Raw genomic sequence first — 27,239 nt, 5'->3', positions numbered from 1 at the left:
TCAATAGACTAAATAGACAGAACACCTCTCATGATTCTGTTTTGTTCATGGGCTAGATATTTTCACAACTTCTTTAAATCAAAAGCTTTTTTTAAAATAATCATAATGTTCTACTGCAACGCTTAAAAACTTTAATCTTATCTCTTAATAATATTTGTTTATATTTGTCGAAAAAAAATCAGATACTGAGCCTCCTGAATACATTGGATGTCCTACTAATATAATTGTCATGGTCCCTGTTGGAATGGCCAATAGATCTGTAACATGGAAAGAACCAGCAGCTACTGATAATGCCGGAGTATACAATGTAACATCTACTCACAGACCTGGTGATACATTTGAAATTGGCACAGTTACAGTGACATACACAACATTTGATACTGCCGGACTAAACACAACTTGTGTATTTAAAGTAACAGTTCAAGGTATTTGGTTTATAAAATGTACAACTGTATTACAAAAACGTGCAGACATGTCCAACTAAACCTTGATTTCTGAAATATAATGCTTTGAATGTATATATGTATACATGAGGTGTATGGGTTTGTTTTTTTTCATTGATATATTTATGTTCATTATTGTATGTATTGCAAGGTATAACATTTTACAGGCCCATCAGCTATTGTTTATATATCATGATACCGTATATGTGTAGGTTGGATCACACAGCCCTATATTATTATTTATCAAGCTTTTTTAAAGTGAGATCAATCTAGCTTAAGTTGTGTTTACCTAGACGGCTTTTGATAACCTCTAAACATTGTAATGGTTTTTTTTTCTGCACTATCACCATCACCATCATTGTAATGGTTTTTATCTGCACTATCATCATCACCATCATTGTAATGGTTTTTATCTGCACTATCATCATCACCATCATTGAGGACTAAATAATTGTCACGTAATGATTTCTTTTGAATCTATAGATACGGAAGATCCTGTGTTTACCAACTGTCCAACTTCTCCAATAGAAGTTGTCACCGATGAAGGCTTTGCATATGCCAACGTGTCATGGGATGACCCCCAACCTATGGACAATTCTGGCATGTTAACAGTTACTCAAGTGAATTATCCTGGTGATAGTTTTTATGTTGGAACTCATTCTGTTAACATAACAGCTGAAGATGAAGATGGTAACATTGGTATCTGCACTTTTGTGATAACTGTCAAAGGTAATACTGCTACTGTGTACATGTTGCGTAAATAAGGGGTGAAACACTGTAGTCTAAATAATTTACTTTGAATAAATTGAACTGTACTAATGTTTGCAATTAACACCATCACGGTAAATACCACATCTGTGTGGGTTTATGGAGACAGGACCATCAGCGTAACCTCACATCATATTGACTGAGAGTAAAGTAACATCTTCCTAAGAATATAATATTATAAAAAAGAAAAGTGACCAACTTAACCTTCTCACATGTCATTTCCTTTCTTTCAGATGAAGAAGATCCTGTACTAACTGGCTGTCCAATGGACATTATTTTGAATACTAAAAGTATGCTTTCATATGCTAATGCTACTTGGATGAGTCCAAATGCTTCAGATAATTCAGGCAATGTTACCTTAGTTTCTACTCATAAGCCTGGTGATGGCTTTGCAGCAACAACAACTCAGGTTACTTACACAGCAACTGATCCGTACGGAAACAAAGACATCTGTACATTCAATGTTACTGTAATTGGTAAGAATAACGTTTAATTTTTATTAAACAATTACTATAAAACATTTCTTTTAAGAACTTTTTTAACTTACTAAAAGATAAACTGTATTACAAAATGTACTTTAGATAATGTACTTTTCCAATTTATTAAACAGATGCCGAGTCTCCTACTTTGAACTGTGTGTCCAATGTGACTGTGTACACCGGTTTAAATTCAGCAACAGCTAATGTATCCTGGCCAATACCAGAAACAAAAGACAACAGTGGTTTAGAACCTACATTAACCTCTAACTATGAACCATATACACTGTTTGATATTGGAATAACTCTAGTAATGTACACTTCAACAGATGCATCAAATAATGTGAAAACGTGCATGTTTAATGTAACTGTATTTGGTGAGTACGATTAATGGGTATAAATATTACAACTAAAATCTATATAAATAAAAACATTTTAAACTTGCTAATTTGGTATTTCTTTAATCTATTAAAGATAATGAAGATCCAGTATTTGATTGCCCCAATGGCAACATTATGGCATATACAGATGACTCCCAATCATACTCAACTGTTTATTGGAATGTATCAGTTACTGATAATTCAGGTAACGTTACATATGATTGTACGAGTGAATCAGGTGACCAGTTTAAGGCTGTTTGGCCAATTATCCAACAAAATGTAAGCTGCATGGCACAGGATCCATCGGGAAATGACGTATCTTGCTTTTTCTCTGTAACTGTTGATGGTGAGTTTATAAAAGTTTTATTATATTAATTTATTTTAAAATATGTTTTTTATTTTTGAATCTTATGTCTACAGTACACAAAAACACCACAGCAAAATAACTGATTTTCATTAGTTTATTGTATTATTATTGCAACTAAATGATCCTGTTACACAGTATATTATTGTATTTGACGTACTACCATTCCATTAGATTTGACTCTTAGGCAAATAGATTATTAAAAACAAGAATCTTTTAAAACATTTAAGAAATGTAAAACTTAATCTTAGTCTTATTAAACCAGTGAAATTAATAACAGTTGGATAATAAATTGGTTGGTTTAAACATCCAACAGTTAAATATTAAAGAGTTGTAATTTTTTTTGTTATAGATAATGAAAATCCAAATATAGCATGTCCCAGTGACTTCAATGTGACAACAAACAATGGACAAGCAACAGCTTGGATTCAATGGGATCTTGAATACACAGACAACATAGAATATTTATATGATCTCAGCCTAACAGGATCAGGTTCAAGTTATAATGAATCTGGTAAACACTTCCCCATTGGAACAACAACACTTGAATATACAGTAACTGATGCATTTGGAAACAGTGATAACTGTACATTTTATGTCACTGTACGAGGTGAGTTTTTTTAGATGGTTTTAATGATTTTCAGTAAAAAAGTTAATGTTTAAATGGAATTGATTATAAAAAATATCTTGCCCAATAATGCAAACAACCCACGAACATCAGACCTTCTTACTTGCAGTTTTAATGTCTTAACATTATGCAATTACTTATTAATTGTTGAATTATTAATTTGCTTTTTAAACAGATGAAGAAGACCCTGTGATATCGAGCTGTTCAATGAACATTGTTTTGAATACTACAAGTATGTTACCATTCACTAATGCTACTTGGATGACTCCAAATGCTACAGATAATTCAGGCAATGTTACCTTAATCTCTACACATAAGCCTGGCGATGGCTTTGCAGCAACAACAACTCAGGTGACTTACACAGCAACTGATCCGTATGGAAACGAAGACATCTGTATATTCAATGTTACTGTAATTGGTAAGATTAACGTTTAATTTGTATTAAACAATTACTATAAAACATGTTAATGTATTTACAAAGTTTCTTTAAAAATAGTATTACTTAAAGGGAAAGATAAACTGCATTTCAAAATGTACTTTAGATAATGTATTTTTTCAATTTAATAAACAGATGCCGAGTCTCCTACCTTGAACTGCGTGTCCAATGTTTCCGTGTACACCGATTTAAATTCAGCAACAGCTAATGTATCCTGGCCAATACCAGAAAAAAAAGACAACAGTGGTTTAGAACCTACATTAACCTCTAACTATGAACCATATACACTGTTTAATATTGGAACAACTCTAGTAATGTACACATCAACAGATGCATCAAATAATGTGCAAACTTGCATGTTCAATGTCACTGTAATTGGTAAGTACAATTTATATGATAAAGAGAATACATGAAAATTTGCTAAAATTTGAAGATAGGTTTTTCATTTTATTTATTTTATTGCAGATAATGAAGATCCTGTATTTGATTGCCCTAGTGGCAATATTATGGCATATACAGATGAGTCCCAATCATACTCAACTGTTTATTGGAATGTATCAGTTACTGATAATTCAGGAAACGTTACATATGATTGTAAGAGTGAATCAGGTGACCAGTTTGATGCTATTTGGCCAATAATACAACAAACTGTAAGCTGCATGGCACAGGATCCATCGGGAAATGACGCATCTTGCTTTTTCTTAATAACAATTGAGGGTGAGTATATTGTGATTATTGATAGATATATTATTTTACATTTTTAAGGTTTTTTTACACAAATGATTTTGTAAAATCTCAAATAAAATATAGAATAGCAGATTTTAATGTTGCAAAAAAAATCAATATTATAAATAATTGAATGCATAAACATAATAATGTAATAAACATAATATGTTATAAAACCAGATGGGTTATATGCAAACATATTATGTTTACATACTATTCCGTCGGATTTTACATTGACCAAAATTCATAAGTTTAATATTAGATTGTCAATATTAAACCATACAATGAGTACCAACGAATTCAGTAGTACATACATACTTAACATTCAATAAATGTATATTCAACATTTTATAGTAACAGGAATTATTGGGTTTTTTTTGTAGATAATGAGAACCCAAGTATAGAATGTCCAAGTGACTTCAATGTGACAACAGATAATGGACAACCAACAGCTTGGATTCAATGGGATGTTGAATACACAGACAACACACAATCTCTATATGATCTCAGCCTAACAGGATCAGGTTCAAGTTATAATCAATCTGGTGAAAACTTCCTTATTGGAACAACAACACTTGAATATACAGTAACTGATGTATTTGGAAACAGTGATAACTGCACATTTATTGTCTTTATACGAGGTGAAAATACACTAGTATTGCTTTTAATTATTATTTTAAATAATGTTTTACACACCAAGCTCTATTGCATAATCGCCCGCAGTACAAAATTTGAATCCAACAAAGACTACTTCTAAACTTACAAATACAGAAAGTTGGCAAAAAATCATTTTAGATAACATGCAATGTTGTCTTTTGATTTCAATATAGTAAATTGTTATCCACACATTGTCTTACGTTTGTTGAGTATAGAAATGCAAAATTAACTCACTAACCTAATGTTTGTTACATCATCATGTAGATACTGAGAAGCCAATGCTGAATTGTCCAGATGGCATTGTAAACGTGACTTTAATTGGTGAAGCATACGGTATTGGCAATTGGGTTGAACCAGACATTACAGACAACTCTGGAATAGTTCATGTGAACATGTCAAATTACGTTTCTGGTGATCGCTTCTATCCAGGCAACACAACAGTTTATTATTTTGCTGAGGATCCATATGGAAACTCTGTTAATTGTACATTTATTGTTGAAATCGTTGGTAAGATTAATTACCGTTTAGATAGTTTTTCTTATGTATAACTACAAAGTTAGTCACATATTTAATAAATATGTATAATTCTGAAACGTAAATTTTATTTTTTTATTGCTGCCATTTTGCTAAAATTAAACTCATTAATTTGTATTGATTTGAAAAATGACTTTGGCTGCGCAGAAAAACAATTCTTTTAAAGATCTAGTAAAGAAATGTCCTTATGCTCAATGAATAACTATCTATAGACCACGTTGTCATTGAAGAAGAACTTATTTCATTTATTAGTGTACAAATCTACCAAAAATAATAATACCGTAACAGAATCTATTTGATATTTTTCAAAAATCTGATGAAACCTCATTATTTCCTTATTCCTTAAACAATGAATACAAGCTGACTATTGATGTCTGTTTCTCCCTCAGATGTTGAGATACCGATATTTGATCCATGTCCCAGTAATATAGACGTAAACACAGATCCCAGACTGCCGTATGCTGTAGTAAATTGGAACATTTCAGTATATGATAACGTTGGTGTTATTGAACTTAATAGCAACTATCCACCATTTGATACATTTAATATCACAGTAACAGAGGTAAAATATGTTGCAAAAGACTCTGAGGGCAATGAAGCAGAGTGTACATTTAATGTCACAGTAATAGGTAATATTGATTTGGTCAGGTTATTAAATAATTTCAATTTTAATGTTTACTTACAAATGTCTAGGTGGTAACCACAACTAGGTAAAAAAGTATATTGAGTGAGATATACCAATTGTTTTAATACTTGGATGTAACACTACTACATATTTTCAAATGTTGCCAAACAGTCCTACTCCTGTAAACCCAACATTACTGTAATGTTATTGGACATGACCAGTGAATATCACCAGTGACATTAACATTCCTCAAACATTATGGTTGAATGAAGCTCGACTTGTTATTGTGATCTTCTGACTCTGGGTCAGATATATGCTACACAGGACTTGTCGTTGCCCTGTTTTGTCAATAGACTAGATAGAAACAACACCTTTCATGATTCGCTTTGGTCCATTGGACTATATATTTTAACAACTTCTTTCAACCAGATCTTTAGAATAGCTTTTTAAAAATAATCGTAATGTTCTACTGCAACGCTTACAAACTTATCTCTTAATAATATTTGTTTATATTTGTCGAATATTAATATCCAGCACACTTTTTCAGATGCTGAGCCTCCTGAATACATTGAATGTCCTACTAATATCATTGTCATGGTTCCAGTTGGAATGGCTAATAGATCTGTAACATGGATAGAACCAGCAGCTACTGATAATGCCGGAGTATACAATGTAACATCTACTCACAGACCTGGTGATACATTTGAAATTGGCACAGTTACAGTGACATACACAACATTTGATACTGCCGGACTAAACACAACTTGTGTATTTGAAGTAACAGTTGAAGGTATTTGGTTTTTAAAATGTACAACTGCATTACAAAAACGTGTAGTGTAGACTAAACCTTGATTTGTGAAATATAATGTTTTGAATGTATGTATACATGAGGTGTATGGGTTTGTTTTTTCATTGATATATTTATGTTCATTATTGTATGAATTGCAAGGTATAACATTTTACAGGCAATTTGGTTTTCATTGTAACTCCCCTATCTGCTATTGTTTATATATCATGATACCGTATATGTGTAGGTTGGATCACACAGCCTAATATTTTATTTCCGATTATCAAGCTTTTTTACAGTGAGATCAATCCAGCTTAAGTTGTGTTTACCTATACGGCATCATCATCATCACTGAGGACTAAATAATGATTTCTTTTGAATCTATAGATACGGAAAATCCTGTGTTTACCAACTGTCCAAATTCTCCAATAGAAGTTGTCACTGATGAAGGCTTTGCATATGCCAACGTGTCATGGGATGACCCTCAACCTATGGACAATTCTGGCATGTTAACAGTTACTCAAGTGAATTATCCTGGGGATAGTTTTTATGTTGGAACTCATTCTGTTAACATAACAGCTGAAGATGAAGATGGTAACATTGGTGTCTGCACTTTTGTGATAATTGTCAAAGGTAATACTGCTACTGTGTACATATTTTGTAAATAGGGATGAAGTATATTGTAGCCAACGGGATATCCCATTTGAAGATCCTGTAACCGTTTTGATGTTTGTAATTACAACCACCACATTATACCAGATGTGTGTGCGTGTTTACAGGACCATCAGCGCAACTTCACATAAAACGATTGATAGTAAAGTAATAATCTTCCTAAGAATATAATATTATAAAAAAGTTCATCAACTTAACCTTTTCACATGTCATTTCATTTCTTTCAGATGACGAAGATCCTGTACTAACTGGATGTCCAACGGACATTATTTTGAATACTACAAGTATGCTTTCATATGCTAATGCTACTTGGATGAGTCCAAATGCTTCAGATAATTCAGGCAATGTTACCTTAGTTTCTACACATAAGCCAGGTGATGGCTTTGCAGCAACAACCACTGAAGTCACTTACACAGCAAGTGATCCGTATGGAAACGAAGCAATGTGTACATTCAATGTTACTGTAATTGGTAAGAATAACGTTTAATTTGTCTTAAACAATTACTATAAAACATTTCAATGTATTTCCTTTCAAAAAGATACTTTTCATAAAGAGAAAGATAAACTGTACTACAAAATGTACTTTAGATAATGTACTTTTATCAATTTATTAAACAGATTCAGAGTCTCCTACTTTGGACTGTGTTTCCAATGTGACTGTGTACACCTACTTCAATTCAGCAACAGCTAATGTATCTTGGCCAATACCAGAAACAACAGACAACAGTGGGTTAAAACCTACATTAACCTCTAACTATGAACCATATACACTGTTTGATATTGGAACAACTCTAGTAATGTACACATCAACAGATGCATCAGAAAATGTGCAAACTTGCATGTTCAATGTCACTGTAATTGGTAAGTACACTTGATATGATGAAGAAAATACATGAAAAAATACAAAAATTAATATGTATGTATTTATTTTGTATTTACTTTTTATTGCAGATAATGAAAATCCTGTATTTGATTGTCCTAGTGGCAACATTATGACATATACAGATGAGTCACAATATTATTCAACTGTTTATTGGAATGTGTCAGTTACTGATAATTCAGGTAACGTTACATATAATTGTACAAGTGAATCAGGTGACCAGTTTAAGGCTATTTGGCCAATAATACAACAAAATGTAAGCTGTATGGCACAGGATCCTTCGGGAAATGACGTATCTTGCTTTTTCACCGTAACGGTCGATGGTGAGTTTATCATGATTGTGAAGATTGTCTTGCACACAAATATGTTTCTTTTACAATTAAAGTCTACAATGTTAAATCAAAGTACAAAGACAACAAATAATTGTTTTCAATATGCACCTATAAGTTCAGTAAAAAAATGGTGTATCTATATATTTTACAAAATCTTGTCTTAAAAATATTATTACATTAATATTATTAACTTGTCACTCTGTTATTTTTTTTTATCTTATGTGGGTTCATCCCACTTTTATTTCCATACATATGTTCTCTTTACATATATTTTTCTCTGAACATTTTCATTTCAATACACTATACAAATTATTATATTAACAATGTTAGTTTTGTTCATTTGTTTACATATTATCACATTGATTTTTGTTTTTATATTTTCTCTTCATAGTTTCCTCTTTATATACATATTATCCATTATCTATAATACATTTTCATTAACAAGCTTATTTTTTCTTACATAGCCATTTTTTTTCATCTACATGCATATTTATTTCCTAAAATTATTATATATTTTATGTTTAATAAATCCATCTAATTTAACATCTCCTTTCCACTCTGTTATTTATAGAGTACCAGTAAGCAAGAAATTGTTTAAAATAATTCTGTTTCTCTTATAGATAATGAGAATCCAAATATAACATGTCTCAGTGACTTTAATAAGACAACAGACAATGGACAACCAACAGCTTGGATTCAATGGGATGTTGAATACACAGACAACACAGAATCTTTATATAATCTCAGTCTAACAGGATCAGGTTTAAATTATAATCCATCTGGTGAAAACTTTCCTATTGGAACAACAACAATTGAATACACAGCAACTGATGCATTCGAAAACAATGCTAGCTGTACCTTTTATGTCACTGTGCGAGGTGAATACAAAATGATTACAACTATTATTTCTTCTGATTATCCTATGTTCTATCTGCCTATTAATGTCTGCAATATTTCTAAAAGTTAATATTGTTGCATTTATAACCCCAAACCAAATCTGAATTAAATCTAGATATCCCATAATAGTGATGATTTATTTTAAGAAATGTACACTGTTTGCGTTTTCAACTGTTAAAGAAATCTGGAGAATTGCTGAACTTGAGTATAAATTATTTTAATAAATTTTTTTTAGCACAAATATAAAATCTAATGATTTGATAAAATAGTGTATTTTATCAAATTGCATTTTTCTGTTATTCTTAATGAACAGACGAAGAAGCTCCATATATGGCTGGTTGTCCAATGGACATTATTTTGAATACTACAAGTATGTTACCATTCACTAATGCTACTTGGATGACTCCAAATGCTACAGATAATTCAGGCAATGTTACCTTAATCTCTACACATAGCCCTGGTGATGGCTTTGCAGCAACAACAACTCAGGTGACTTACACAGCAAGTGATCCGTATGGAAACGAAGACATCTGTATATTTAATGTTACTGTAATCGGTAAGGACTATTAAATGTATAACAAACATATATACTTAAAATTACCTTAAACAGTGCATGTAATTAACCATGTTTTTATTTACACAGATACAGAGTCTCCTACTTTGGACTGTGTGTCCAATGTGACTGTGTACACCGATTTAAATTCAGCAACAGCTAATGTATCCTGGCCAATACCAGAAACAACAGACAACAGTGGTTTAAAACCTTCATTAACCTCTAACTATGAACCATATACTCTGTTTAATATCGGAACAACTTTAGTAATGTACACGTCAACCGATGCATCAAATAATATGCAAACTTGTATTTTCAATGTTACTGTAATCGGTAAGTAAAATTGATACGATAAAGAAAATATATGAAAAAAATACTAAAATATGAAGATATGTTTTTTATTTTGTATTTATTTTATTGCAGATAATAAAGATCCTGTATTTGATTGCCCTAGTGGCAACATTATGTCATATACAGATGAGTCCCAATCATACTCAACTGTTTATTGGAATGTATCAGTTACTGATAATTCAGGTAACGTTACATATGATTGTACGAGTGAATCAGGTGACCAGTTTAATGCCGTTTGGCCAACAATACAACAAAATGTAAGCTGCATGGCACAGGATCCATCTGGAAATGACGCACCTTGCTTTTTCTCAATTACAATTGAGGGTGAGAATATTGTGATTATTGATTTATATTTTATTTATTTTTAATTTTATAAATTTGTTTACACAAATTATTTTGTAAAATCTCAAATCTGAAGTGTAGAATAGCAGATTTTAATGTTGCAAAAAAAAATTAAATATTATAAATAATTGAATGCATGAACATAACAATGTTATAAACATAATATGTTATAAAATCAGATGAAATTTATTATTGATAATAATATTCAAAATTATTTATTATTATTTTATAAATTCCGTCGGATTTTACATTGACCAAAATTCATAGGTTTAATAATATTCAATATTCAATAATAAACCATACAATAAAATTCAATAAAAATATATTTCAGATTTACAAGTAACAGATTGTATTGTTGTTTTTTTTATTCATAGATACTGAAAACCCAATCATAAAATGTCCAAGTGACTTCAATGTGACAACAAGCAATGGACAAGCAACAGCTTGGATTCAATGGGATGTTGAATACACAGACAACACAGAATATTTATATGAGCTCAGCCTAACAGGATCAGGTTCAAGTTATAATCAATCTGGTGAAAACTTTCCTATTGGAACAACAACACTTGAATATACAGTAACTGATGCATTTGGAAACAGTGATAACTGCACATTTATTGTCTTTATACGAGGTGAATGTACACTAGCATTGCTTTTAACTATTATTTTAAATAATGTTTTTATTTTTACACAAGCTCTATTGCATAATCTTCCTCAGTACGAAATTTGAATCCAACAAAGACTACTTCTAAACCTATAAATACAGAAAGTTATTAGCAAAAAGATCGTTTTAGAACATGCAATGTTGTCTTTTGAATTCAATTTAGTAAATTGTTATCCACACATTGTCTTACGTTTGTTGAGTATAGAAATTCAAAATTAACTCACTAACCTAATGTTTATTAAATCATAATGTAGATATTGAGAAGCCAATGCTGAATTGTCCAAATAGCATTGTAAATGTGACTTTAATTGGTGAAGCATACGGTATTGCCAATTGGGTTGAACCAGACATTACAGACAACTCTGGCATCGTTCATGTGAACATGTCAAATTACTTTTCTGGTGATCGCTTCTATCCAGGCAACACAACAGTTTATTATTTTTCTGAAGATCCATATGGAAACTCTGTTAATTGTACATTTATTGTTACAATCTTTGGTAAGATTAATTACCGTTTCGATAGTTTGTCTTATGCATAACTACAAAGTTAGTCACATTTTTAATAAATATGTATAATTCTGAAACGTAAATTTTAATTTTTCCTTTCTGCCATTTTGCTAAAATTAAACACATTACTTTGTATTGGTTTTAAAATGACTTTGGCTGCGCAGAAAAACATTTCTAGTAAAGAATTGTCCTTATGCTCAATGATATGAATTTTGGAGGTTTAGGAATAAATAACTATCTATAGAACACGTTGTCATAGAAGAAGAACACATTTCATTTATTAGTTTACAAATCTACCAAAAATAATAATACCGTAACAGAATCTATTTGATATTTTTCAAAAATCTGATGAAACCTCATAATTTCCTTATTCCTTAAACAATGAATACAAGCAGACTATTGATGTCTGTTTCTCCCTCAGATGTTGAGATACCGATATTTGATCCATGTCCTAGTAATATAGAGGTAAACACAGATCCCAGACTGCCGTATGCTGTAGTGAATTGGACAATTTCAGTATATGATAACGTTGGTGTTATTGAACTTGATAGCAACTATGTCCCATTTGATACATTTAATATCACAGTAACAGTGGTAAAATATGTTGCAACAGACTCTGAGGGCAATAAAGCAGAGTGTACATTTAATGTCACAGTAACAGGTAACAATGATTTGGTCAGATTATCAAATTATTTAAAATTATAATAATAATAACGACTTGTTATGGTGGTATTCTGACTCTGGGTCAGACATAGGCTACACGAGACTTGCCATTGCTCTGTTTTGTTAATAGACTATATAGATAGAACACTTCTCATGATTCTGTTTTGTCCATGGGCTAGATATTTTCACAACTTTTTTCAACCAGAACTTGAGAAAGGCTTTTTTTAAATAATCGTAATGTTGTACTGCAACGCTTACATACTTTAAATCTTATCTCTTAATAATATTTGTTTATATTTGTCGAATATTAATATTCAGCACACTTTTTTCAGATACTGAGCCTCCTGAATACATTGGATGTCCTGCTAATATAATTGCCATGGTTCCTGTTGGAATGGCCAATAGATCTGTAACATGGATAGAACCAGCAGCTACTGATAATGCCGGAGTATACAATGTAACATCTACACACATACCTGGTGATTCATTTGAAATTGGCACAGTTACAGTGACATACACCGCATTTGATACTGCCGGATTAAAAACAACTTGTGTGTTTGAAGTAATAGTTCAAGGTATTTGTTTGTTGGTGTACACTTTCTACCACTTACATTAAAACTAATAAGTGGTACAGATAAGGTTATGCCTATAATTGCGTTGTACTCTAGGTGTGCTCATACACCCTAATGATTTATTTCCGATTATCAAGCTTGCGTATAGTGCAATCAATCAAGATTAAGTTTTGCTTATCTAGACGCCTTTTGATAAACTATACATACAGTAATCATATTCATCCTCCTCTATGTGGACTAATTGTACTGATTTATTTTGAATATATAGATACAGAAGATCCTGTGTTTATCAACTGCCCAAATTCTCCAATAGAAGTAGTCACTGATGAAGGCCTTGCATATGCCAACGTGTCATGGGATGACCCTCAACCTATGGACAATTCTGGCATGTTAACAGTTACTCAAGTGAATTATCCTGGTGATAGTTTTTATGTTGGAACTCATTCTGTTAACATTACAGCTGTAGATGAAGATGGTAACATTGGTATTTGCTCTTTTACTGTAATTGTCCAAGGTAATCAAAGTTTGTGTTGAGCGTGTAGCAGCCTAATGCTTGCTTATTATCATGCACTTTATTCTGCCACATGTAGTTTTACACCTGTGAATTATTTATTTCTCATTATACTGCCATTTTTAATGCTATTCCTAAAGTATTCAAGTCATCACAACATATTTCTTTTCTAATTTCAGATAATGAAAATCCGGAATTTAATTGCAGCATTGGCAATGTATTTGTGGAAGTAGATATGAACAGTTCTACTGCACAGGCTGATTGGACATTACCAGACGCTACTGATAACGTAGGTGTCGTCAGAATGACACAAAGTCATAACCAGTCATATTATTTTAATATAGGCATGACACTGGTGACTTACATGGCATGGGATGATGCTGACAATCAAGATTCATGCTCATTTTATGTTATTGTAATAGGTAATATTTGTTTAAGTTTTTACAAAGACCATCCAATCAAATAAGATTATATAAATATAATATCATATAGTTACCTGCTCCGATAATGTAATGTTAATTTCTGCTATAATAAATGTAGAATTTGGTTCTGAATATGACAAATTCATAATATCTCTTACTTTAACAAAACCCTTGATAAATTGATCATTTATATTTGAATTGATCATTTACATTTTAATTGATCACATACAATATTTATTATACAGATAAATATCCACCAGTAATTTCAGACTGTCCTGATTACCCTGTTATGTCATACACTGACCCTGGCCAAGCTACTGGCACTGCCAACTGGACTGAACCAATAGCTTCTGACAATTCAGGTTACCTCAACTGGTATAAATCCAATCTACCATTTTCATTATTCCCAATTGGTGAAACATTGGTGTCTTACAACGCAACAGACAACAGTAGTAACACTGCTATCTGTTTGTTTTCGGTTGATATTGTTGGTAAGTTTGCTTTAAGTTTGGCTCTATGGTTCATGGTTCATGCAGATTACATATTGTTTTCGCATCTTAGTAATATTATAATCTTAGTTGGCCACTTGCTGATCCTCATCTTCTTGCAAATAATATAAACTTTTAGTATGTATAGAGTGTTATAAAAACATTTTAGTTACAGTTAAAGGTTTTTTTCCTAAAGTAAACTTTAGTAAGTACATTCACTCTTAGACTAAAATAAACAAAAACAAACAATTCCTTCCATCCACATTATGTTGCTATTAACAGAAGTGAAAGAATTTGCTTTCTCACAATGAAAAAAAATATATTACATAATTCTTTTTTCTTGTTAATGTAAACTAATATATTCTAATATAATATCTAAATCATGATAATAATATAATCATTATAATGTCTTCATTTTTATTTTTTTTCCGAAAAAAACTTAGACAATGAGGCTCCTATTTTTTATACTTGTCCATCAAATATTACTATGGCTACTGATCCTAATCAAGCATCAGCAATAGTGAATTGGAGTGACCCAAGTGTTTCGGACAACAGTGGAGAGCTCTTGTTGAGTGTTCAGTCTCATATGTCTGGTGACATGTTTAGAATAGGGCAAACATTAGTTGTATATAATGCAACTGATCCTTACAACAACATAGCAGTGTGTTCTTTCATTATTTATATTTATGGTAAGTGCTGATTTTGTTTTATGATACTTGATGTCCTGTCGTACTGCCTGTAATGTAAGGTAACGATCACAGAAGAATTCAGCCCTCCTTATTTAGTATACGTATATTTTGAAAATGACTTATGAGTTATTTTCCATAATGTTACCTGTGTTGAAAATCATGATAGTGTGTTAAACATAGAAAAACCTTTTATTTGTAATGATAGTATCTAAATTTTGGTTTCAAGTTGATTTTGTTCACTCGAAATGTTTTACATTACATTTATTATTTCTTCAATTTACTATTGTTAATTTTCAATAGATGATGATGATCCAAACTTGCAGTGCCCATCTGATATTACAACTAATACAACATATGGCCAACATGACACATACAATGTCACCTGGGGTGATCCGATTGTAAATGACAATTCTGGTGAAGTTATAAAACCAACGTCCAAGTACACATCTGGAAACAATGCTTTTAACATTGGAAGTACTGTTGTTATATATGATGCAGTTGATAGCTCAGGCAATGCAGCAATGTGCAACTTTACAATTACTGTTACTGGTAAGTATTCTTCCATTGTTTGTTGTATTTCAATTGAATGTAATTTTAAAATCAGAGCATTGTATATACCTTTGCAAAGATGAAAACACAAAACACGGGGCGGAATTTCAGTTATTCATAGTCCAATAGCTGATCAGGAACCAATTTAATTTCCAGGTATTTTTAAAACATACGCCACAGTTTTTAAACCTTAGTTTATTGTAGTTCTTATAGTCATCCATAACTTATTTACATAGACATAATACAGTGCCCTATTTTTTTTAGATAATGAAAATCCAGTTATCAATAACTGTCCAATTGATACGACAGTAAACACTACTACGGGACTACCGACTGCTAATATCTCTTGGATAGAACCAACAGCAATTGACAATTCTGGGTATTGGGGTCTCACAGCAGACATAGGACCAGGAAGTGAGTTCTTAATTGGCAATACTGTGGTGACATACACTGCTGAAGATCCATATGAAAATACTGCTACGTGTTCATTTACTGTCACTGTAGAAGGTATGTTAATACTTATTTTGACCAAAGTGATTATGAAGTAGTCAGTAGCTTTGCTATTATATATAATTGAAATAAGTACGCTCTCAAAAGAAAAAAAAAACAATCAAGTACATCTAATCTGGTACATATACTGTACATGTTTATTTACTTGTTTATATGTATAAAGATTTGTGTTATCTTTTTATAATTATAGATAACGAAGCACCAGTGTTTACATTCTGTCCTGATAGTCAGTCAGTAAACACTACTAACGGAGAATATATCGGTGTTGCTACATGGAACACACCAACAGCTAGCGACAATTCAGAAACTTTACCAATTATCGTTGGCTCACACAACACCACATTTAAATTCCCAGCTGGGAATACACTGGTACAGTACACTGCAACTGATCCATACGATAATGTTAATATGACGTGTACTTTTACTATTACAGTTGAAGGTATTATTTTGAGTAATTTCTCTTGTTGATTCATTTCATCTTCAAGTTATTATTACAATAACATTGATACTGTTTTCCCGTTATTTTCTTATAACTTGTTTTATGATATTCTATATCTACTCAGTACACTATATAAAACACGATATTAAATACACGTGGATCTGAACTTTTCTCTGCTATGAGCCATCTGAATAAACATTGAAGCTATTTCATTTTACAATTATGATAATATATGTTGTCATCATTTGTAATGTATACGTTATAAGCCTATGCCCCTGTGGCCGTTTTTTCACATGTATATATTCTGAGATCCCTCTCCAATTCTTTTTTCTCCATGTTCTTCATATATATATAAGACTTTTTCTCATTCTCACAGATTTCCTCATCTTTATCGTTTCAAATTAATTAATTAAATTTCAGTATATCACCGGGCGGTTTAGAATTAATGTTCTTTGCCTGATTTGTTTATATATATAAAAGTATCTCTTCGGAGATCCCGCCTCGTGAATAAAAATACTGTAAGATGAGGGCGTATCAATTTGATCTCTGGTGCGCGTGCGTACAACTGAGGACTAGTGCTGTTCCGCCGTACCACGCCGAGAATGTTAAAGAGTCGCTATCCAATCGAGTTCGAACAATACCATGAAAGCCCCAGTGGTCTAATGGTTAGGACATCTGCATATCAAGCAGGCGGTCCGAGTTCGAGTCTCGGTTGGGGCGACTTTTTCTCATTCTCACAGATTTCCTCATCTTTATCGTTTCAAATTAATTAATTAAATTTCAGTATATCACCGGGCGGTTTAGAATTAATGTTCTTTGCCTGATTTGTTTATATATATAAAAGTATCTCTTCGGAGATCCCGCCTCGTGAATAAAAATACTGTAAGATGAGGGCGTATCAATTTGATCTCTGGTGCGCGTGCGTACAACTGAGGACTAGTGCTGTTCCGCCGTACCACGCCGAGAATGTTAAAGAGTCGCTATCCAATCGAGTTCGAACAATACCATGAAAGCCCCAGTGGTCTAATGGTTAGGACATCTGCATATCAAGCAGGCGGTCCGAGTTCGAGTCTCGGTTGGGGCGACTTTTTCTCATTCTCACAGATTTCCTCATCTTTATCGTTTCAAATTAATTAATTAAATTTCAGTATATCACCGGGCGGTTTAGAATTAATGTTCTTTGCCTGATTTGTTTATATATATATATATATATATATATATTTAATGAATGGAAATAAAGAAAGAATGCATTACTGTACTTGTTTCATTAAGTTATAATAATATCTAAAAAAATTGAAATCACAGATAATGAAGCACCAATTATTACGTCTTGCCCTGACAATATTGAGACAACCACTGATACTACAACAGATTCTACCACTGTGACTTGGACACGTGTTACTACAGCTACCGACAACTCGGGTGTAGTACCAAACATAACTACTAGTATTCAGCAAGAAGCAACATTGCCTATTGGAAATCATACCGTTGATGTAACTGCAACAGACAGTTCTGGAAACATCAACACTACATGTTCTTTTAACATTGAAGTTTCAGGTAATGAATTCCTACATAATGTACTCATTCTGGTATTTAAACTGCATGTAAATGTATTCTGACTTATTAACCCTTTAAATTAATTATTTTGGCCGTCAATATCTTAATTATTATCTAACTTAACCTAATTAGAGTATACTGGATTTCACTATGGCAAAAATCAATATAGAGTGCGTGAGTGGCCGAGCGGTTAAGACAGTGGAACCGTAATTACGTAGCCATAACATCGACAGGGGTTCGAGGCTCACTCACTCCATGGTTCTGGTGGTAGAACGAGTCTTCTCGGATAAGGACTATAAACCGTAGGTCCAGTGTACACATCTAGCTCGTGTGCACTTTAAAGAACCTAGTACATATTTCGAGACGAGTAGGGGTTACCCCGGTGTATTAGTACATCACAGCCACTGATCATAACTGGGCCCTCTGGGAGACCAGTCTTTGACAGAAGAGGTCGCCCAGTATAAATAAAATATTCAAATTCAATTCAATTCAATCGAAATGAAGTATATACCAGTATATATTTGCCATTGTGTAAATTTATATATTTGTGCAGCTAAAACTATTCAAATGACCATCTTAATTTAACTCTTGTAGATGATGTACCTCCTGTACTTACATGTCCAAATGATACACTTGTTATGCTTGGAAATACAAGTTCTACTGTTGTTGTCAACTGGACACCAGCTAGTGTTTTTGATAATTCTGGACTGGCTATAGTGCTTTATTCTTCACCAAAGATGAGCGGTGACAAGTTTAATATTGGCACTTTTGTTATAACTTATACTGCCATTGATGCTTTTAACAATATAGCTACGTGTACTTTTACAATAACTGTTAGAGGTAAATGAAAAATCAACTCAATTTTTGTAATTTTATATAGCGATTCAACATTTACCTTGAATTCTTAGTAAGTATAATAGGTACTTGGCTGTAGGCGATGCAAGTTTCACTGGCTGCATTAAAACGTTTTATAATTCAAAGGTACATGACAAAATAGATTGTAATATGATGCCAAATTTTAGAATGGTTATAATATATCTGCTGACCTATATACAATATTTAAGACTGTATGCTTTTTTTATAGATTTGGAATTACCATATTTTGACAAATGTCCGGAATCGTTTACCGTAGGAACAGATCCTGGTTTAGTAACAGCTAATGTGTCATGGGTTGAACCAGTTGCTATTGACAACAATGGTATACAAAGAACAGTGCAGAATTATTATCCCAATCAGATGTATAATATTTCAACATACACTGTGATGTATATTGTTTATGATAACTCAAATAACAATGCAACCTGTGAATTTTTCATTTCAGTAGAAGGTAGGTATAACGCAATCATTTGAAAAACTAAATATATTTTGAGAATGGTGAATAATTGATTCCTTATTCTTAAACATCTTTTTTTGTAATTTGAACTTTATAAATTCAAAACCATTACCCATTCACACGTACAATACAAATGTAACAAAATGTAAAAGAAATTGCAGTTACAAAGCTTTCAGATGCTAGTTTTGTCATGGTCGGTATTATGTAAAATAAACGCTTAGATTGTTTTTGTCGTCTTGAAAATATTCGATTTGAGCTCATGTATTATACGTAAGAAATATTAAGTTGAAACACTGTCTAGAACCAGCTGGACTATATATAAACGCCATGTAAAAAAACTCATGATACCGCATTGGCGTCGAAGATACCGATCGTACATTTGTTTGTACCAAGGTTATGTGTGAATCGAGTATTAGTTATACTTAGTTAATTAAATGCATATAATGGCAGGTTTACATCTTTAATACCCGGCTAACTTCTACCAGTACAACCGCAGTGTGTTTTAACCTAAAGTATAAAACATGTTTGAGACTTGTATAATATCAAAATGAAACATTGTTTTTTGTTCTTTCCAGATAAAGAACTTCCTAATATTTTATGTCCTGATAATATAACACAGGAAACAGATCCTGGATTAGCCTTGACATTAGTAACTTGGAATGTACCTGTACCAACTGATAATGTAGACATTTTGCCAACCAGCGTAGTGCCGATTCCTCTCGTTTCTCCTCCTGTAAATATTTCTATTACTGGTAATGCAGCATATGAGCAAGCTTACACAGCAGAAGATACTTCAGGGAACATTGCTTCTTGTACATTCTATATCACGGTTGAAGGTATTGTACATTCTTCAATCTCTGAACCCCCGGGTTTACATTTGTTGTTTTAGAGAAACTTAAATATGTTGAAATCGACATCTTACAAGTGTATTATTAAGACGTTGAATATATAAGTACAATATACATTGCGTAATGGTAATATCTGTTAATCATGTGAGAGGCTTGGATTTAAAAATCGCTACCATTTGCTTGTATCTCCAGGCAATGTTCTTTATTCTCATTGCCTTGTATCTCGTGTTTGATCCGTTAATATATATTCTTCGTGGTACATTAAACGTCACGGTACATGATTAAAAACCTATGGGATTATCTTTCTTTGTGCTGACTGTGGTCCTATACACTAAGCCTATTGCGAGAGTAGTCTTTTACTGAAGAGGTCACCTCAGAAGACACAATAGACAAGTCAGTAAAAGTGAGATTTCAGTGGATACAATTTTAAGATATCTGGTAATATGATTTCTGGTTGAAAAGAAAAAAGAAATTCTAATAAATAATTTTCAACATTGTGTATAAATATTTGTTTAACAGATAAAGAACCACCTGTGATTACTGACTGTCCTCCTCATATGAATTTGACAACATCCCCAGGTGTAAACTACACTATTGTCACATGGACAGAACCAACGGCAGAAGATAATGCAGGAACTCCAAGCCTTGCAATAACACACATCAATGGTAGTAGGTTTTACATAGGTGACACGATTGTAACATACACAGCTGAAGATGGTTTTATAAATACTGCTACGTGTAATTTTACAATAAATGTACAAGGTTAGTGTTAAATTTTAATTAGTTACTACTTCTATTTTTTTTATATTTTATATATTTAAAAAAAATATTCCCAAAAACAAAAAACAAACAGGCATCACATAACAATGGTAATAAGATAGCAATAACGATGTAAAGAAATAATCTGGTATGTCATCGTAAAAGAAGAAAAAAAAATGAACACAATTTAAGAGCATGTTATTCTTCTACAAGTAAAAATGATTAATTAATTGATGATTAATATGCTTACGATATTACTTTACTTTATTGCCAACAAAAACATAAACAATCATCATTAACAAAGGGAGATAAGATTAATAACTTCATATCCCAAAATGATGGTTTGATCATTTAAACAAAAGTTATAAATCCTCATATTCTAACGATATCTCATATTGTTATTTATTAAGTTACACTCTAATAATATATTTTTCATAGTATCACTTTTACAATAGGAGAAGGATTTATATATATATATATGTATGATTTGTTTAGATATTGAACCGCCAGAGGCGTTGACCTGCCCAGATAATGATACCTATAGAACAGACCCTGGAGTTCCTTACAAAAAAGACATTAATTGGACAGTACCTGTATTCCAGGATAATGTACCTGGGCTCTTAGATTACAGCAGTAATATAAATCCGTCATCAAATACATTTCAACTCGGAACTACAATGGTGAGGTATGAAGCTACAGACACATCGATGAACACTGGGTATTGTATTTTCTACATAACAGTCATTGGTAAGAAATTACATTGCTATATTTTTAAAATCCCTCCTCACCCCATTATGACCGCTATATTGGAGCCAAGATGGCGGATAATGGCCAAATGTCATACACAAATTCCCAGTACAATTGCGGTCATTTTGATACCTATGTGCGTGCAGTGTGAACATGTGTATAATGAACAAATGTACAAAATCTCTCTTCTTTTATAATAATAGATGATGAAAACCCACAAATATCCTGTCCTGACAATGTGAATATCCATGCTGGTGACGGGTCATCTGTAGCGGTGGTCAAATGGTCACTGAATATCACCGATAACACCGATGACTTACGAGTGTCTGGGACCGGTACACAGTACAACCAATCTGGACAAGAGTTTCCAATTGGCGTAACAACATTAGAGTATGTGGTAACAGATGGATTTGGAAACATGGATAACTGCTCTTTTACAGTAATTGTTATAGGTACGAATTTTTATTCATTTTTTACGATATACCATGAATGTGTTATGCATCAAATTGCCACTTTCTTAACATAATAGCAAGCATTAAATACTGTTATGTTATATACCTGATATTATAGTTATATATAAAGTTATACTTTTTATAGATGAGCAAGTTCCAGTATTTAAAACATGTCCAGATAGTATTAATACAGAAACTGATCAGAGGGCATCTACTGCACGTGTAAGTTGGGACACTCCTGAAATTGAAGATAACTCGGGTCAAGTGTCACTAGTTGCGTCAACGAGTCCTGATAGTTCGTTTAATATTGGAACCACTTCTGTTGTATACATTGCTAGTGATAACAGCAATAACATTGCAATATGTTCATTTAATGTCACTGTTGAAGGTAATTCAGATAAAAGAATGTCTGCAATAATACTGTATTACATACTGTTACAATAGACAAAAATAATTATTAACACAATTGTTGTTCTAATAGATACCGAAGCCCCTGTTTTAGAGTGTCCTCGTGACATCATTGATGTAGCAACCACCACATTGGGAATCAGCATTACTTGGCCAGATCCCAGGTATACTGATAATTCTGAAAAACCTGTAAATATAAGTTCAACACGAACATCAGGAGATGTATTTACTTTTGGGACACATACGGTAACGTACACTGGAATTGACCAATCAGAAAACAGCGGTACATGTCAATTTGAAATCAAAATAGGAGGCAAGTATTATTAAATAATGATTAAAATCTTTTGAACAGAAATGTATTGACACAGAAAGCGGAAAGAAGTATTGTCTGAAAATTGTTTTCATTGATGTAGCAGGCTTGACTAGTGAAGATTCGCCGCCTGCAAATTCTTCATATAGAGGAATATGAAAAATTTGCAGGTGGCGTATCTTCACTACTCAAGCCTGCTATATCAATGAAAAACAATTTAATTTTCAGACAATAATTCTTTCCGCTTTCTGTGCCAACATCGTTATATATTATCTAAGTGTGACGTAGTTAATGTACTGTACAATAAACCTCAAATAACCCAATTCAAGGTTAGGATTAATTTGTAATTCTCTGAATATTAAATTAGAATCCGATACAAAACTGGCACATTTGTATTATATTTAAGTTTGTTTGCTAATAAACAAATCAAAAGCATCTTGTATAGGTTATAAGTGATGTGTTGCAATATTTATTTTCACAGATTCGTGTACTTCTTCACCTTGTCAAAATGGAGGAACCTGTGCACAGTTAGAGACAGACTTTGAATGCAACTGTCCTGTATTATATGAAGGCAACTTATGTCAAATGCCACCAGGTATATATATAACCAAGTTGGTATTATCGTAGTATTAGACCGAATTGTATCCTTTCTAAAAAAAACTTCCTGTTTCACATTGTTATTTAGGAACGAGGGGCCATTTCATTATTTTGAATGTTTTATTATTGATTGATAACAGTAAAAACAAGCTCTTATAGAATAATACATTTGTAACGATGATTCATGATGCAATTTTGCTTCACTGATTTTTAGTGAGGTTAATAATAAACAATAGGAATTTGAAACCAATATATCAGACCAATTTCAAATACAACTAATATACATATATTACATAATATTTAGGTGAGCCAACAGCAGAAATTCAACCTTTATCGAAGAGTGTTAATTTGCAAAGTACAGTCACTTTTGAATGTATTATAACTTACTCAATTGATTGGCGTTGGTATAAAGATGACGTTGAACTCTCATCTGAAACACAAAGTCTTAAGTTCCTCACAATTAATGAAGTTGGTCTGGAAAATCAAGGCTATTATTACTGCAAAGCATTTGGAGTATCACCACATGATGGCGTAACAGATAAGTCAATGAAAGCAGTTCTTGTTGTTAAAGGTACACTTATTACAGTACTTACTTCAAAACTACTACAAAATAGACACATAGTGTAATTTAAAAAGGGATCATTATAAAGATACTGTCTGTTCAGAGGTGCATTATGAAATAAATTTATATCCTCAAAAGGAATATTTTTCTGTCGGTTTAAATTTTCAAAAAAATATTCCAGAAAAATAAAGATATAGATATAAACTTGTAACTCTAGAAAAGGCAATGACACTCAGACATACGTGTTGATGCCATGTCGACCAATCAAGTTCTGGTATTTACATAGGCCAATACAATACAGATATACCGAGGGGTTTTCTTTGTCTTGGCTATCAAATTGTACAACAATAGAAAAGGCAGTATGTGTTATATTACATTTTCCCAGTGTAGTACTTTAGGTCAAAAAAGACTGTTTCCAGTTACTTAGATCAAATATGCACTGGAAACTTACCCTTATGCCTTTGTATTAACATAGAATGTGTAGTATAAGAAAACATATAAACTTAAGTTAAGTAACATCAATTGAAGTTTATTTATGCATTCAACGAAAGGGTATAATTAAAATAGTTTTTCACATGTTATATATTTTAAAATTCATTATCATTATTGCATTATATGAAACATAGAGATATTTAGTATTCTTTAGAAATAGCTATTTCTATTGAATAATATGTTTCAGTACTATATTATTTACAATTCTTACTAACTTTGTATCTATTATTATGCAGATGCTATTGCTGTGCCAACAGTATTAACTTTCCTCAATTTTCAATTTACTTCGGCAATGAACAACCCTTCCTCTGAAGAATTCAAAAACACTTCTACAATAATTGCAAATTTGGTAGGTTTTTATTAGTTTAATCTTTTTGAAAATGGTTAAAACATTATATTTATTATAGCCTGAACATATTATCGCCTTCTCTGATTATTTTACATCTACAGTGTTGACAATATTTTAGTTTGTCAGTTTATTCATCTCTATTGATTAATTTTTATTCGATATTCATTCAAAATGGTAATGGATACAACATATACATAATAAAAAAAATAGACTGTTATTATCTTTTGATATATAGGCTTGAAAGAAATGTTCATGTCCGTTTCTTACTAAATGTCCTGATGTCGTACTTCCTTTTATGTTTACAGTTAACTGAGAGCATAAGTATAAGTGATATATTTGTTCAAGTTCGTACTCTAAGATCTGGAAGCGTGATTGCTAATATCAACATATACACACCAAGTTTGGATGTATCGTATGACAATTTTAGCAAAAGTTTATCAGAAGAGTTTACCAAGTTAGGAAATGAAGGAACTATAGATGCTGATAATATTGCCATATTTAGCACAGGTAAGAACTTGCATTTATATTAATATGAGGAAAATCATGGACCCTTATCCACTTTATGTGTTTATATAAACCATTAAAAAAAATAAATGGGTTCATTTATTTATTTGTTAAAGAGAGTTGTGAAAAGGAGATAATAGATGACTTAACATTTGAAACTACTGATGCTGGTCAAAATGCATCCTCCAAGGAAGTTTGTCCAGAATCTAAAATTAATTGTAAGTTTGATTGTTTACATATTTTTTCTATAATTTATATAATATATGTTTGGTAAAATAATTGCATGGATAAATGATTTTACCTAATCCATTATTTTCTAATCTACAAATCAAATGGATTGTATTGTTTGTGTAAAGCAGTAGATTAAATGATTGTACTAAATTTTACTTTGGAGGTAGCACCAAACACTCGGATATTTAGTGATCAACTACTGACTTATTACAAGGCTGTAGTGAGTCTATTTCTTTTCTCGGAAGAACCCATTGTAGTGATCATTAATTATAAGACTAAAATAATCTTATTTCCACAAATAGATGGTACGTCACTTGGTTTGTGTACATGCTATAGTGATGGCCTGTCAGCTGCTGTTTGGCAAGATGTAATTTTACAAGACTGTGGTCGAGATGCTACAGCCGATGAACTTTTAGAAAGGTTAACTATGGTGAGTTACACATTTGTAGTGGAGTTAGATTGAAACGAAGAAAAGATAAAATAGTTTGCAATATTAACTACTTATTGAAACAAGTGCATGGAGTAAGAATAATGTTTACCATTTCTCTTACCTACTAACATCTGTTGTATTAGCAGGAATGATATTTCAACTTTAATGTTCTGATATTAGAGATATTTCAAGTTCACTGCTCTGATATTATAAATATTAGTACAAATTCACTATTATTTTAATATTGATTATTAATTGATGTTACTGTTACTGTTTTGTGTATTACAAATTAATTTCTAATTTTTGTTTCTAATTATAATTATATCTGAAAAATGTTTAGTAGTCCCTTGAAACATACTTACATTCCATTATTTATGAACACCTTTTTCATACTATTATTTTTCTGCTGTGTATTATTAATTACTTTATTTTGTGATTCTAGTACAGCTCTTTAGTTTTTATTAGCGTGATTAACAGTAGCGTGTTAGCATGTAGCCCTACCCAGTGGCTAAAATCACAGTATAAAATGCAGGAACCCAATATGTATTTTATATTTGTGCAGGTGACAGTTACTGAAGAAAATGCAGAGAAAGTAATTACAGCAGTCAACAACATTACAACAACTGAATCAGATACTATTACAACAGATGGTTTGGAAGCAACTGCAGAAATTATTGAAAGTGTTACTTCTGTAAATTCAACATCTGCTGAAGTGAGTTTATTCACACTTAAAAAAATATATTCTTCTACGATTTAAATTGTTGATTAGAGTAGGGATAATAGTTTAAAAAACACA

General features: G+C 31.9%; 1 protein-coding gene across 1 annotated transcript in view; it reads left to right on the top strand.

Annotated features, from left to right (window-relative positions):
- The window catches only part of LOC144839326 (uncharacterized), a 63,483-nt gene that overhangs the window by 31,077 nt on the left and 5,167 nt on the right, over positions 1-27,239 (top strand). Inside the window, exons 58-105 of the mRNA XM_078694641.1 lie at positions 183-425; positions 927-1,172; positions 1,445-1,687; positions 1,822-2,064; positions 2,162-2,413; positions 2,784-3,041; positions 3,235-3,477; positions 3,631-3,873; positions 3,961-4,212; positions 4,605-4,862; positions 5,143-5,385; positions 5,802-6,041; positions 6,585-6,827; positions 7,212-7,457; positions 7,724-7,966; positions 8,115-8,357; positions 8,448-8,699; positions 9,329-9,586; positions 9,919-10,161; positions 10,249-10,491; positions 10,582-10,833; positions 11,226-11,483; positions 11,770-12,012; positions 12,443-12,682; positions 13,017-13,259; positions 13,525-13,770; positions 13,947-14,189; positions 14,435-14,680; positions 15,121-15,366; positions 15,667-15,915; positions 16,180-16,422; positions 16,616-16,864; positions 18,170-18,421; positions 19,016-19,261; positions 19,506-19,748; positions 20,330-20,590; positions 21,122-21,364; positions 21,857-22,108; positions 22,312-22,560; positions 22,706-22,948; positions 23,042-23,281; positions 23,760-23,873; positions 24,180-24,446; positions 25,166-25,278; positions 25,584-25,785; positions 25,899-26,000; positions 26,316-26,443; positions 27,006-27,155. Of these exons, the coding sequence (XP_078550767.1) occupies positions 183-425; positions 927-1,172; positions 1,445-1,687; positions 1,822-2,064; positions 2,162-2,413; positions 2,784-3,041; positions 3,235-3,477; positions 3,631-3,873; positions 3,961-4,212; positions 4,605-4,862; positions 5,143-5,385; positions 5,802-6,041; positions 6,585-6,827; positions 7,212-7,457; positions 7,724-7,966; positions 8,115-8,357; positions 8,448-8,699; positions 9,329-9,586; positions 9,919-10,161; positions 10,249-10,491; positions 10,582-10,833; positions 11,226-11,483; positions 11,770-12,012; positions 12,443-12,682; positions 13,017-13,259; positions 13,525-13,770; positions 13,947-14,189; positions 14,435-14,680; positions 15,121-15,366; positions 15,667-15,915; positions 16,180-16,422; positions 16,616-16,864; positions 18,170-18,421; positions 19,016-19,261; positions 19,506-19,748; positions 20,330-20,590; positions 21,122-21,364; positions 21,857-22,108; positions 22,312-22,560; positions 22,706-22,948; positions 23,042-23,281; positions 23,760-23,873; positions 24,180-24,446; positions 25,166-25,278; positions 25,584-25,785; positions 25,899-26,000; positions 26,316-26,443; positions 27,006-27,155 (11,198 nt within the window). The remainder of the gene's footprint in view (positions 1-182; positions 426-926; positions 1,173-1,444; positions 1,688-1,821; positions 2,065-2,161; positions 2,414-2,783; positions 3,042-3,234; positions 3,478-3,630; positions 3,874-3,960; positions 4,213-4,604; positions 4,863-5,142; positions 5,386-5,801; positions 6,042-6,584; positions 6,828-7,211; positions 7,458-7,723; positions 7,967-8,114; positions 8,358-8,447; positions 8,700-9,328; positions 9,587-9,918; positions 10,162-10,248; positions 10,492-10,581; positions 10,834-11,225; positions 11,484-11,769; positions 12,013-12,442; positions 12,683-13,016; positions 13,260-13,524; positions 13,771-13,946; positions 14,190-14,434; positions 14,681-15,120; positions 15,367-15,666; positions 15,916-16,179; positions 16,423-16,615; positions 16,865-18,169; positions 18,422-19,015; positions 19,262-19,505; positions 19,749-20,329; positions 20,591-21,121; positions 21,365-21,856; positions 22,109-22,311; positions 22,561-22,705; positions 22,949-23,041; positions 23,282-23,759; positions 23,874-24,179; positions 24,447-25,165; positions 25,279-25,583; positions 25,786-25,898; positions 26,001-26,315; positions 26,444-27,005; positions 27,156-27,239) is intronic.

This window comes from Antedon bifida, chromosome 4 (genome assembly GCF_963402885.1).
Source record: "Antedon bifida chromosome 4, ecAntBifi1.1, whole genome shotgun sequence".
In the NCBI taxonomy this organism is placed as follows: domain Eukaryota; kingdom Metazoa; phylum Echinodermata; class Crinoidea; order Comatulida; family Antedonidae; genus Antedon; species Antedon bifida.
The sequence above is the reverse complement of the archived record's forward strand: the minus strand, read 5'-3'. Positions and strand labels throughout refer to the sequence as shown.